The sequence below is a fragment of the Hyperolius riggenbachi genome, chromosome 1, assembly GCF_040937935.1.
Source record: "Hyperolius riggenbachi isolate aHypRig1 chromosome 1, aHypRig1.pri, whole genome shotgun sequence".
Lineage (NCBI taxonomy): Eukaryota > Metazoa > Chordata > Amphibia > Anura > Hyperoliidae > Hyperolius > Hyperolius riggenbachi.
In genome coordinates, this window is record NC_090646.1 from 438,708,785 (window position 1) to 438,722,684 (window position 13,900).

Genomic DNA, 13,900 nt, shown 5'->3' on the forward strand with positions numbered 1-13,900 from the left:
AAATTAGCGATCACAACCAAACTGCTGCAAGCAGGGAGAAGCCTTTGGTCTAGGAGGTTACCAGGTGGGTCACCCCAACTAGACTAGCTAATCAGAATTATGGAATATTTGGAACACATTTTGAGATAAAGGTAAACTTAGATAGAAAAATAAGGTAAAATGTGTATGCACTGTGTCCCTTGTCAGTTTTGCACCATTATTTTCCCTCTATCTGGTCCCTACCCTGAAATTCTTGTTTGTGCAGAAAAGAAATGAATTTGATCTAGTTCAATGTATTTCTGCATCCTCAATAGTAATAACAGACACGTTAGGTACACAGGGAATATGTACATTCAGCGCACAGCAATTCCTAGAGCAAGAACCTGCCTCCCTTCACTTCCGTCTCCGAATTTGCACAGCTGCGTTTTATGGCAGCCGCCATGTTTCTAGGCAGAAAGTGCCACGGGCTTCAGGAAAATGTCTCCTGTGCCGGAGACAGCGAGGAAAGGCTCTTCTTCCGTGTTTACTCCGTGCAAGAAAAGCGAGCTGAGCAGCAGACGGTATGGCAGCCAGCGGTACTGTGAAACTTGTGCTAGATGAGCGGACGTTCGGCCACCACGGGAGTCGGTAGAGGCGCCGCAGCAGCGCACACGGCAGAGATGCAGCCAGGGGGTATGTATGTATGTAGGTAAGACCCCTTTCTTGTCTGGGCACCGTGACTTCAAAGTTCCAGACATTCGATGGTGATGACAATTCTGGGAAGTTCACAGCTATTTCATAATTTCGAGGATCATTACTGCAGAGACATCTGAAAACGTGCTCCACATAGCTTTTTCGTGATTTTATAAACTGAGTCATGATACTTATTTGGTTAGTTCACATATAACTGGTGTTTCTAGTGTTACTTAGATGCTGGAGAGTAAACTAGACACATTTATTTAAAATGATTGTTCGGATGACCGTTTACAACTGATTGTGCAGACACATTGCTCAGCTATATGCCAAACAGTTTTGTTTCGTTCCAGTGAGACTAGAAGCAGTAAAAGACAACCTAATCTAGTTTAGGGGACCCAGCAGGAAACCTCATAGGGAAACTCCACTGACGTGATTGGGTGGCTAGCACCCTCATTGACTGCTAGGATTCAGATAAACTATGTCTATGCTATTCAGCCTATCATAGCGCTTCATTCTGTAGGGTGCTGTGATTGGAGAAAAGGTTTCCTGCTGGGTCCTCAAAACTAGACTAGTGCCTAAAAGGCACCCAACGGCTGTATCTTTAATACACATACCTGCAAAAATGAAAGAAATTTGTTATTAGTGATCATGCATGATAGATGACAGTACTCTAGTTTAGGGCATCCAGCAGGAAACCTCATTGAGATATTCTTTAAACAGGATTGGGTGGACAGCGCCCTCTCAAACTGCTAGGTTTAAGGTAGGTTTTGTAGTAAGCAGGGCTGTAGAGTTGGGGCAATTTTGGGTACCTGGAGTGGAGTCTGTGGTTTCATAAACTGAGGAGTTGGGAGTCGGATGATTTTTGTACCAAATCCACAGCCCTGGTAAATATTAGACTAAGGAGTTGGAGTCAAGGAGTCTGAGCCATTTTGGGTACCTGGAGTCGGAGGTTTCATAAACTGAGTAGTCGGAGTTGGAGTCAGATGATTTTTGTATTGACTCCACAGCCCTGGTAGTAAACTATGCCCACACTATTCAGCCAATCACAACAATGTGTGCTGTAGGGGTGCTGTGATTGGAGTCTTCTAGGGGTGCAGTGATTGGAAACTTCTAGAGACTTGAAGAAGCCCCAGGTAAGTAAAGCTTCATATGATTATTTCACCTCATATATCATTTGACTAAAGCCCCATACACATGCTATATGGTTTTAGAGAATGTTGCCAGCGTACAGCAACCCTGATCAGGTAACAGCCCAGGGGTTCCCCCTGCAAAATTGTCATGGGGCCCTCTGGGATCCAAATTCCCTGCCGTACCTAGTCACTTACCCCATACACACACACACTTTGCCCTGACACCATTGCAGAGTAGCGACGGGAGCGGAGTAATATTTACCTGCTTCCAGCACTGTGGGTCTCCTCCATGCATCACAGCCACACACTTTCTGCTGCCATTCATTGGCTCCCAGTCATGGGACTCACATTGGTCATGTGATTGGGAGCCAGTCAACGGCAGCAGAGAGTGTGCTGCTCAAGTGTGGAGGAGACCCGCAGTGCTGGAAGCAGGTAAATATTATACCACTTCCTGTGCTACTCTGCAAGCAGGTTAGGAGAGGGAGGAGGAGCTGCCCCACAGCCCTTGGGTGCCCCCCCCCCCTCCATCTGTGGGGGCTATTGCTACGTGATCTTCTCCAACACATCACCAAGAGATCTGGAGTGGAGGATCATCTCCACCTGAGGGATTGAGTCCCGATCCCTGCGGGTGACCGGGTCAACTATTTCACCACCACTTTGTAGAAAAGACTGTCTTTTTTATTTTTTTTTCAAATATGTTAGCATGAGGTTTGCAAATAGGATGTTATATGGAGATAAGTGCAGTTATACTTGTGAGTCCCCGGACTGTTTGACACACGGTGGTGTTATTCTGTGGGCCAAAAGTACACAACATGTTGCATCTCAGCGTGGTGGTGCCCAGACATGCCTTCATGGGGGGGTGGAAGATATTGGTGTGTTATCATTGTTGGTATGCAAATTACTTCAGGAATAAGTTCTCGAGGGCACACTACTCTGCCAATAAAATGTTGTTGTTTTTTATTGCACTCAACTAAATCAGTAAATGGATACAAAAACAATTCACCTATAAATTGAGTCCACCAAAACTGTGACCCCCTCATACACCATGTAAAATCCCTCTATAAGTGTTTGTTGATTTAAAATTTGTAGTTTGTACATTCTGTTGTACTTTAGAACGTGTTTAAGTTATGCAGTTAATGAGAAATTCTGATAAAAATTCTCGTAACAAGAAGCATTAGAGTAAATGGCCCCTCCTCAATACACACCTGCTTCCTTTGGCATATGTCTCAGCAACCAGGGCTAATGGTGGTGTCATTCTGCCTTACATATCTATCTATCTTAGGCCTAGTGCACACCAAAAACCGCTAGCAGATCCGCAAAATGCTAGCAGATTTTGAAACGCTTTTTCTTATTTTTCTGCAGCGTTTCAGCTAGCGTTTTGCGGTTTTGTGTAGCGGTTTTGGTATAGTAGATTTCATGTATTGTTACAGTAAAGCTGTTACTGAACAGCTACTGTAACAAAAAACGCCTGGCAAACCGCTCTGAAGTGCCGTTTTTTCAGAGCGGTTTGCGTTTTTCCTACACCTAACACTGAGGCAGAAACGCATCCGCAATCCAAAATCTGCAGCAGCCCGGGAGTATGCGTTTCTGCAAAACGCCTCCCGCTTTGGTGTGCACCAGCCCATTGAAATACATTACCCTAGCGGATCCACACCCGCAAGCAGATCGCAAACCGCAGCGGAAACGCTCCGGTGTGCACTAGGCCATACTGCTGGTTGCACATCAAACCAGCAGTACTGTTGAATAAAGGTGGCCATACACTCATAAGATTAGCAGTAGATAGATCAGATAGATTTCTTATCTATCTGATGTGTTTAGGAACATTTTTTTTTTACTAGGTTTATAATTCCAATAGATTTCAGTTTGAAATCTATTGAAAATCGATCTGATGGCATTTTTTTTTGCCATCAGATTTCCATTAGGGCCAATGCAAAATAAGCAATCTCAACAGATCGACCTAGATTTTCTACCCTGCCAGATCGATTGAAATCAATTGAAATCGGCTGCCAATCGGGCGATGGGTCAACTGTTTTGCGATCGACCGGCCAGAAAATCGGCTGAGTGTATGGGGCCCTTAACGACTGGCATTATCTCCCTGTATGTGTTCAGCTGCTGGTTACACAATCTCAAGTCCATATGCTGTGAAAATATTCTCCAAAATTAACCAGGTACACAAATGCTGACCTGGACACCTTGTTGGTATACATACATTGCTACCATGCTCATATGTTTTATTGGAAAGTCCTGTGCATGGTTCTAACAAACCTGGAGACTCAAATGCAGAAGTTGTAGAGTATGCTCACATACTCACTTCCCTACATATTTCCTTGGGTATACTTCCTCTGGTTGGGACTGGGAGGGAAGGAGTCGCTCCAAAATATAGAAAATATAAAAAAAAATTGAAAGGAAAGAGGAACTTACATGAGGAAATGAGACACAGTTGAAGTAAAATAAGAGGTAATTTTATTAAAAAAAAAAAAAAAAAAAAACACCGGACACATTTCATGAGTATCAACCGATCAGTGAACAGTGTCTGAAGGTAAGTATCACACGGTTTGGCGTGTATGTAGGAGTTCAAAAACACATGATTGGTTCGCACGATGTTTCTTTCAGCTCTAGGACATGGCGGACAGGTGAGCGGTTAGGGAGGGACCCCTGTGGGAGGGATGCCTGCACGGGGCGGTCCTGCTAGCGACGCAATCTTGCAATGGCGTCCAACTGAAGCCTCCCACCTGAATGCTAATGGCTGCTAGATGTGGTATGGCAGGTAAAGGGTGTATGACAGTGCATCCTGATTGGCTGATGAGCACCTGCTGACCACTTAAATGTAGCTGGATGCATGTACTGCTGTGTTCTATTGCTTGTGTGTGTTCCATCGTGCGAACCAATCATGTGTTTTTAACCATCGTGCGAACCAATCATGTGTTTTTAACCATCGTGCGAACCAATCATGTGTTTTTAACCATCGTGCGAACCAATCATGTGTTTTTAACCATCGTGCGAACCAATCATGTGTTTTTAACCATCGTGCGAACCAATCATGTGTTTTTAACCATCGTGCGAACCAATCATGTGTTTTTAACCATCGTGCGAACCAATCATGTGTTTTTAACCATCGTGCTAACCAATCATGTGTTTTTAAACCATCATGCGAACCAATCATGTATTATGTAGTATATACAGGCGCTGATCCAAACTTTATCTCATGTGTATGTTCCACCAGCTGCTCAGGATCAACCACATCCACCATCGGTTTCAATAAAAATGCATATAAATCCACAGCGCTTGGTACTCAAATCGGCATCTGCAGTCACCCCACAGTGCTCAAAAGTATATTTCCACAGTGACCATCACCAGAAATAAATCGAGAAAGGTCACTTCTCCATCCAAAAATCACATAAAACATTTATTAGAAGCTGATTCTATATCGCATATACAATGACTTACTTCCAGGGTCCTTTTGACAGGGACCCTTAGTAGTTAAAAGCATATAGTGTAACCCAGTACACATTTAAAATCCAAAAAAACGATCTCATATAAGTTGCCCAGTCTCCAGTTCCTGGCTTCTTCCAAGGCTGAGTGCACACCAATACAAGTTGCCTGGCTGTCCTGCTGATCCTCTGCACTAGATCTGGATCTCCAACAGCCACTTGGAGCGGACCTTACGAATATGATGTGATTGCATGTGAGAGAAAATTATCATGAGTTAGTTGCTCACTCTATTTAGCACCTGCTAACACTGTGTGTGTGTGTGTGTAATTTTCATGTTCTTTTATTTTCTTCTTTCCACAGATACGCCTTCTACTAGCCCTGGTACACCAGTCACATGGATGACATGGGCCAGCAGAGTAAAACAACCTCCAAAAGCTGTGATCCCTCCATCTACCTCAGTGAAACCTGTGTGTGCTTCACCTCGCATCACTAAGGATTCAGAATTAAAAGCCAGTAATAAGGTAGGCAGGGCCGGCCCGCCCATGAGGCGGGGTGAAACTTTTGCCTCAGGCGGCACTTCTGGGGGGGCGGCACCCGCCCGTCCATGTGTGTGGGGGGCCGCCCGAGTTGGAGGGGATAGCAGGCAGGAAGGGGGTATTGGGCCTAGCGGCGGGGAGGGGGGTAGGACCCCCCCCCCCCTCCCTCGCCTGGGTCCCCCGTCCGCCGCTCCCCTCCAGCTTTAAAAAGGTCCGTGCTGTGGCTGCAGCTATTCGTAAGAGGCAACGGGCGTGGATTACTCACCTCTTCCTCGTTCCAGGCCAGCGTGCGCTCCACTGACGTCACTTCCTGCTACGCCGCAGGAAGTGACGTCAGTGGAGCGCATGCTGGCCTGGAACGAGGAAGAGGTGAGTAATCCCCGCCCGTTCCCTCTTACGAATAGCTGCAGCCACAGCACGGACCTTTTTAAAGCTGGAGGGGAGCGGACGGGGGACCCAGGCGAGGGAGGGGGGGTCCGACCCCCCCCCCCCCCCCCCCCCCCTCCCCGCCGCTAGGCCCAATACCCACTTCCTGCCCGCTATCCCCTCCAGCTCGGGCGGCCCCCCACAACAACGGCTTGGGGGGGGGGGCGGCGGCGATTTCACTGAAAATTGCCTCAGGCGGCAAAAAGTCTAGGGCCGGGCCTGAAGGTAGGTCAAGCCCAGTGGTGTAACAAAAGCCCTGCTACACGCCATTGTGGAAGGTCAGCTCCTGGGTTAACATGCAGAGTGGCAGCGTAGCATAATGCATTACTACCTCCTCCTGGCGGCAGGACAGGTCCTCCCCACTCCTTTTCAGTGTAGTGCATCGATGAGCTATACTGAGGCAGGGGTCACACTTGTCTTTTGGTTTTCTACACTTTTCAGAAAACAGAAAGACAAATGAGACCCCTGTCTTATAGCAGCTAATATAATTTATAGAGAAAACTGACAAATTGTGCAAGATGTCATTTTTTTTCTGCAAAGACCTGTCCTTCCACTGCTCTGCCTAATGGGTTGTAGGAAGCAATGACACCTGACACTGAGTTTTGGGTAAGTGGGAAGATTTGGAAGCTACTATCACTTGTGGGGGGGAGGTGAGTTTTAAACCACTGCTGTTATGGGGGAGGGGAGGCCTGGCCTGCAGATTTTTGCTGGCGGGCCTGGAAGACAGTATGGTCAAGCCCAAAGCTACCTTTACAGATGAGAAATCTATTTCATATATCACCTCTGGCTTCTCGCTTCGGTAGGAGGCGGAGGACATGGCCACTGTCGGTCCGGCTCTCCATCAGCCACGGATCGCAGCAGAGGAGGGCCGGCAAGAGGATCAGCTGCTCGCTCGGGGGCCCACGTGCAGCTTGCAAGCATGGTGAGGCATCAGGGAGCTCTGCCGCCGGACCATCTGCGACACCACCGTCACGGAGCTCTGCCGATCTGCCGCCGGACATCAGCGACACCACCACAGTACTGAGGGCTCCCAGGGGCGAGGCACCCGTCCTCCGGACGTTCCAGCCACGGAGGATGATTCCTGTGCAGGCCACTGGCTCCACTGCTGGTCGGGTGCGCCCCGCTTCACTCAGAGGACCAGCTGCTCGGGTGGATCAGCGCTCCTGCACGGGCATCTTAGTTGCTGCCCGACTGCTTCCCCGAGCCAGCCCCTCCAGCCACCGCTACGACAGAGGCCTCAGAGATCGGCTCCCAGCCTCCCACACCTAAGCAGGCAAGGAAGAGCTGCCGACCCAGAGCCCAGCGGTACCCCGCTACCCGGGGCGACCAGGACGCCACCAGCACTGCATGAGCAGCCTTCCTCCGCAGCCCGGGTTTGAGGAGGCTACAGGATCCCCCTCCACCACGTGGGCCGCTGCGATGGGGCCTAGGAGTCCAGGAAGCCAGCCGGAGCATAGGGGACACCCCACATGTTGGAGGCCTGACCACCACCGCTTCCTGCAGGGCCTCCCACGGTGGAATCCAGAGAGGGCCTTCACCAGCTGCAGCCCCCAGCCTGCTCGGCCACCCAGGGTCTACCCCTGCCGCAGACCAGGTCAGCCTGCACCACCTCCCAGCCCTGACGTTCAGCGAACAGCCTGCTTCTCCACCCAGCCGTGAAGACCCGCGTGGGGTGGGCCACCTGGCGTTTTTCCACAGGGATGGCCACTACTTGGACTGTCTGTTTGTATCCTGCAGCCCAAAAAGACTCTGCCTCTGTCTCTCTCCCTGCCTTGGCTCTCTTTCTTCTACACTCTCTCTTAGCTATCCCTCCTCTCTTTCTCTCTCTCTATACACTCTCTTCCAGGACACACTGCGGGGATCTGGGACTGCTGCGGAGCTGAGTGAGCGCCACCAATAGACGGTAAGGCTGCTCCCCTCACACAGCACTCCAGACTCCCCCACGCGTCCTTCACTACATTAAGGGCTCTGTGTATATGTGGGTGTTTATATGTATAAATGGGTATGTATGTATGTATATGTATATATGTATGTATGTATGGGTATATGCTTACTGTACTACTGTACCTGATTGTATGTGTTGGATTGTACGCAAGTGTTTGTACCATCTCCGACCCTGTTGTGCCAAAAATAATTCCGGGTACAACTCCCGTTGTACTTGGCGAAATAAATATGATTCTGATTCTGAGCTTTGCAAGAGGGTGGGAATTCCAAAATATCATTATGGTGAAGAGTATGCATTGAATTTCAGTTGTACTGGATAGACGGGAGCAATGAGATGCTCCTTTTTGTTTTGTATGCTGCATGGAATTGGATCTGTCCAGGTAGTCAACAACTGCACTTGCTGGAAATTTTATTCTCATTTGTAGGCAAGCCAGAGCATTAAATTGGACCTGAACTCTTGCACATGAAGGAAAAAGTAGAGAAATGCACCCTGTATGTATTTAGACAGTTTAGCCCAGAGTTGCCCACATTTTTTTTGGCTTGTGAACTACTTTAAAAATTGTCAAGTCAAAATGGTCAATCTATGTACAATTTTAGGAGCCCAATTATATATACAGAATGGGAAATGTAGTCCAGTTGGGATCTACCATAAAGTCCTGTGTGATCTACCCAATGGGCAAGCCTGGTTTAGCCTGTCTAATTTCCCCTCACCTTTGCACTGTGATTTGATCTCTCAGCTGGTTCAGCTCAGGAATCTCCTCTGCCATGGAAGAGCAGCTAATTTGTAAACACAGGATGTTAATGTCTCCTTACATGAAAGCAGGAAGTAGACACTGCAGATTTATTACAGGAGTTGGATCAGCTGTAACAAAGAAAGTCCTGAGTTCAGGTCCGCTTCAAATGGGACCTTAACTGAGAGAAATATCGATGTTTCCTTTTAAACAATACCAGTTGTTTGACAGTCTCTTTGGCTGCAGTAGTGGCTGAATCGCACACCTGAAACAAGCATGCAGCTAATCCAGTCTGACTTCAGTCAGAGCACCTGATCTGCATGCTTGTTGAGGGGCTGTGGCTATTAGCACATACATGTCAAACTCTGGCCCTCAGAGCCACTAAATTTGGCCCCCATGTGGATTCTCCACCTTGCATTATGTTTGGCCCACTTTAGACTGCCAGGGAAGCTATACTGGGGGTGAAGCCCTAGAACACCAGGGAAGCCACTTGGAAGAGGTAGGGGAAAGCACTTAACACTAGGGATCTGTATAGGCGAGGGTGGGGGACAGTAGACACCAGGGAACTATATAGGGGAGGGAGGACCACTAGAGACCAGGGAACTGTATAGGGGAGGGAGGAGAACCACTAAGCATTGGGAAACTGCATGGGGGTTGGAGGGGAGCCATTAGACACCAGGGAACTCTATAAGTAAGGAAGGCAGCCAGTAGACATTGAAGTTGTCCTGTGACTAGGTCCCAGTGTACAATTTTTGCCCACTTTGTATTTGAGTTTGACACCCCTATATTAGAGACACAGGATCAGCAGGAGAGTCAGGCAACTGGTATTATTTAAAAAGGAAAAATCAATATACTTCTCAGTTTAACCACTTAAGCCCAACTGGACGAGATTTCTCGTCCAGTTGGGCTGCGCACACTCCCGCGGGTCGCGCGCGCTCCCGCGGGGACCCCCCGTGCGCGCCACCGCTGCTGGTCGCTAGCCCACCGATCAGTGAAAGGGATTATAAATCCCTTTCGCTGATCGGACCCCCCCCCCCCCGGAGAAAAGCCGACAGCGTCTCTTCAGACGCTGCGGCTTTTCTGAGCTCTGGTCTCCTTTCTTCTGCCTGGGAGCGAGATCGCTCGCTCCCAGGACTTTTTGATTCTGGCCATCTTGTGGCCAAATAGCAAATTACACCTAAAAAAAAAAAGTTTTAAAAATAAACATATAAATATATTTAAAAAAAACCCTGTTTACCTCCCACACCAAAAAATACCCACATACAAGTTTAAATTAAAAAAAAAAAAAAATTACAACAATAAAAAAAAACAAAAAAAACCATAAATAGTTACCTAAGGGTCTGAACTTTTTAAATATGCATGTCAAAGGAGTATATCAATATGATTTAATGAATTATGGGCTTCTAAACAGTGATGGACGCAAAACGGAAAAAATGCACCTTTATTTCCAAATAAAATATTGTCGCCATACATTGTGATAGGGACATAATTTTAACGGTGAAATACCCGGGGCATATGGGCAAATACAATACGTGAGTTTTAATTATGGAGGCATGTATTATTTTAAAACTAAAATGGCTGAAAACTGAGAAATAATGATTTTTTTCCATTTTTTTTCTTATTCTTCCTGTTAAAATGCATTTACAGTAAAGTGGCTCTTAGCAAAATATACCACCCACAGAAAGCCTAATTGGTGGCGGAAAAAACAAGATATAGATCAATTAATTGTGATAAGTAGTGATAAAGTTATTGGCAAATGAATGGGGGGTGAAAGTTGCTCGGATGTAAAAAAATTTCAACCTTTCGGGCTTAAGTGGTTAAGTTCTCTTTAATCACCTCAGGTACTGAGCAACCTAGCTCCACTGCAGTGCACAGGGGAGATGTGGCACTCAAAAAATCACGGATTCACAGATCACTTGTGTCTGTACGTACAGATACCTCCTTTATTGGTTGCCAGAATCATCCCTTTCATACTCAAGCACTGAACTGAAATTTCAACTAACCTTTTATATGCTTCAAGACCTTGCACACTGCAGTACTAACATTTCTTCACAGTCTGCTGAAGCAGATATTTTACAAGGAGAAAAGTCAGGTTCTGGAGTTCCAGAGCTCTGCATACTGAGTGTATTTAAAGGACAACAGAAGTGAGAGGGATATGGAGGCTGCCATATTTATTTCATTTTAAGTAATACTTGTTACCTAGCAGTCCTGCTGATCCTCTGCCTCTAATACCGTATTTTTCGGACTATAAGACGCTCCGGACCATAAGACGCACCTAGGTTTAGAGGACAAAAACCAAGGAAAAAAAATTACACTAAACCAGGTGCATCCATGGCAGGGGCATCTTGTGGAGCTTCTCTACCCAAACTGTTTCTGTTATCCCCAACACAGTAATACCCCCCATGTACAGTAATCCCCTGCCCCACCCCAATTACAGTAATACCCCCATGTACAGTAATCCCCTGCCCCCACCCCAATTACAGTAATACCCCCATGTACAGTAATCCCCTGCCCCCACCCCAATTACAGTAATACCCCCATGTACAGTGATCCCCTGCTACCACCCCAATTACATTGAGCAAAGACACTGGCAAGCCCCCCTCCCTCCGATATGGATAGTGCTGCAGAGACTCCCTCCAATATACCAAGTGCTGGCAGCATTACTCACTCAGCCATCCACCCGTGGGTATAAGACATCAGGGAGCAGCAGTGTCTGCATGATCAAGGCATCCCTCCACCCGCGGACACGAGACATCAATGAACGCCGATCTGCCATCCAAGCAAGCAGCAGTGTCTGCATGATCAAGGCATCCCTCCACCCGCGGACACGAGACATCAATGAGCGCCGATGTGTGCTGATCGAAGCCTCCATCCACCCGCGGACATAAGACACTGCATACCAGCCTGCAGCACGTGCAATGCTTTCCTCTGCCTCCCGTGTCCCTCCAGCTGCAGCCGCTTTTACAAGCATGCCGCTCTACTCAATACCGGCTTCTCCGTACTTCCTGGTTGGTGATGTAATGTCACTACGTGATCTGGAGCGCACGTGCGCTCCAGATCACGTAGTGACATTACATCACCAACCAGGAAGTACGGAGAAGCCGGTATTGAGTAGAGCGGCATGATTGTAAAAGCGGCTGCAGCTGGAGGGACACGGGAGGCAGAGGAAAGCATTGCACGTGCTGCAGGCTGGTATGCAGTGTCTTATGTCCGCGGGTGGATGGCGGCTTCGATCAGCACACATCGGCGCTCATTGATGTCTCATGTCCGCGGGTGGAGGGATGCCTTGATCATGCAGACACTGCCGCTTTCTGATAACTGGCCCCGCCGCTGATACCGCCTGCTCTGGGGGTCACTGGCAGAGAGGGGGATGAGAGGACCCCGCTGCCGGCTGGATCGGTAGGTGCTCTGATGTTCCCAAAATCGTGTATTCGCACTATAAGACGCACTGACTTTTTCCCCCCAGTTTTGGGGAAGAAAAAGTGCGTCTTATAGTCCGAAAAATACGGTACTTTTAGCCATAGACCCTGAACAAGGATATGCAGATCAGGTGTTTCTAACATTGTCAGATCTGACAAGATTAGCTGCATGCTGGTTTCTGGTGTAATTCAGACACTACTGCAGCCAAATGCCTGGCATTGTTTCTGTGGAATGAAGGTCTGATGTCAAATCTACACTTATCACCTGCTTTCTGAAGGATAATATTGATAAATAAAGAGAACTTTGGTTAAAAAAAAACAAAAACCGTTGTTTGTATACATTGACTTGTGGAATCATTTGTTGGGGTGGAATCACACTACTTTTTTATCCTGTCAATGATACATCAGCAGGGCTGCCAGGCAACTGCTATTGTTTAAAAGGAAATGAATATGGCAGCCTCCATATCCTCTTACTTCAGTCGTCCTTTAAGTTTGGGAATTACTCTTGTGGCAAAAAGGGCATTGTGCTAAACCTGCACATCTTGCTGCAGAAATCTTTCCAACAGGACACCATTACACTCCTTCCACTTTCAAAGTATTCTACTGAAGCCTAAGTTAGGGTTAGACAGGAAGGGCTTTATGTTAGGGGCAGGGGAAGTTAGGATTGGGCTCAAGGAAGGACTTCATGTTCAGGGTTGGGGAGTTTAGTGTTAGGTGTCGGGAAGGATATCATTACAGGGATTGGTTATGACTGCTTGACGAAGGGGTAGAAATAATAAAAGCACAGTTTAAATACCTTTGCATGTTAGTTGCCTCACACCAGCACTATATTTAGCTGACAAAATGTATATTTACCAAGGCCATGTGGGTGCCATTTTAAACACTAGTGACCCAGAGAAGATATTAGTTTACAATAAAAGCAAGGGCTGATCTGGGATTCTTATTTACCAGGCCATCAGAGAGAGGGACTGAGGCGCTGGAGCAGGAGACAGTATTTGTGGTCACCAATATCTTTTTTTTTTTTTTTTTTTTTTTATGCACAATATCTGTACAATGTCAATTGAAAAACTTATGCTTTAAATGCAGTTACTAGTCAGACTTTGCTATTTCGAGGGCTTCTTTATGTTTTTTCTCTGTATGTACAGGCGCTTTAAGTTTTCCCTGACATTGAGTTTTTGTGTGTATCACACCTGACCATCTTTTCTAGATGCCCTCATCACCTCATTTAGCTACAGAAGCAGAGATGGAGGAAGTGGTCCAAAAGAAAAAGAGAAAACGAAAGAGGAAAAGTAAACAGACTCCAAATCGTGAAGACCCAGGAAGTGTAAAGGTTCCAAATGAGAACATTGTTATTCAGGAGCCTCCAAAATTTCAGGTGTGTAAAATTACTTCTATTCTCTTACCAGAGTAAAGTTTCTAGTCCTCTGCTTCCACTATATTCATGTTGCTTCATAGACCAGCTCAGATAGCTGAGCCTTTTGGGCCTAGTATGCTACTTCTACAACTATTACACTGCTACTATGACTACTACTACCAGCTACTACACTCATGCACCAAGCTACTGGATGCAGGACTGGGTAAGACGTTGTGTACACAAGCAAGACTAAACACTCATACACACTCTAGAT

The 13,900-nt window shown here is 46.9% G+C and overlaps 1 protein-coding gene across 2 annotated transcripts in view; it reads left to right on the plus strand.

Moving 5' to 3' along the window:
• The first annotated feature begins 434 nt into the window (after positions 1–434).
• SECISBP2 (SECIS binding protein 2) overlaps positions 435–13,900 on the plus strand; it is a 39,172-nt gene continuing 25,706 nt past the window's right edge. Inside the window, exons 1-3 of one of the 2 annotated variants that reach the window (XM_068237816.1) lie at positions 435–651; positions 5,577–5,737; positions 13,480–13,647. In XM_068237816.1, coding sequence (XP_068093917.1) covers positions 576–651; positions 5,577–5,737; positions 13,480–13,647 — 405 coding nt within the window. In that variant the 5' untranslated portion in view covers positions 435–575. The remainder of the gene's footprint in view (positions 652–5,576; positions 5,738–13,479; positions 13,648–13,900) is intronic. The other variant, XM_068237824.1, reaches the window with a different exon arrangement.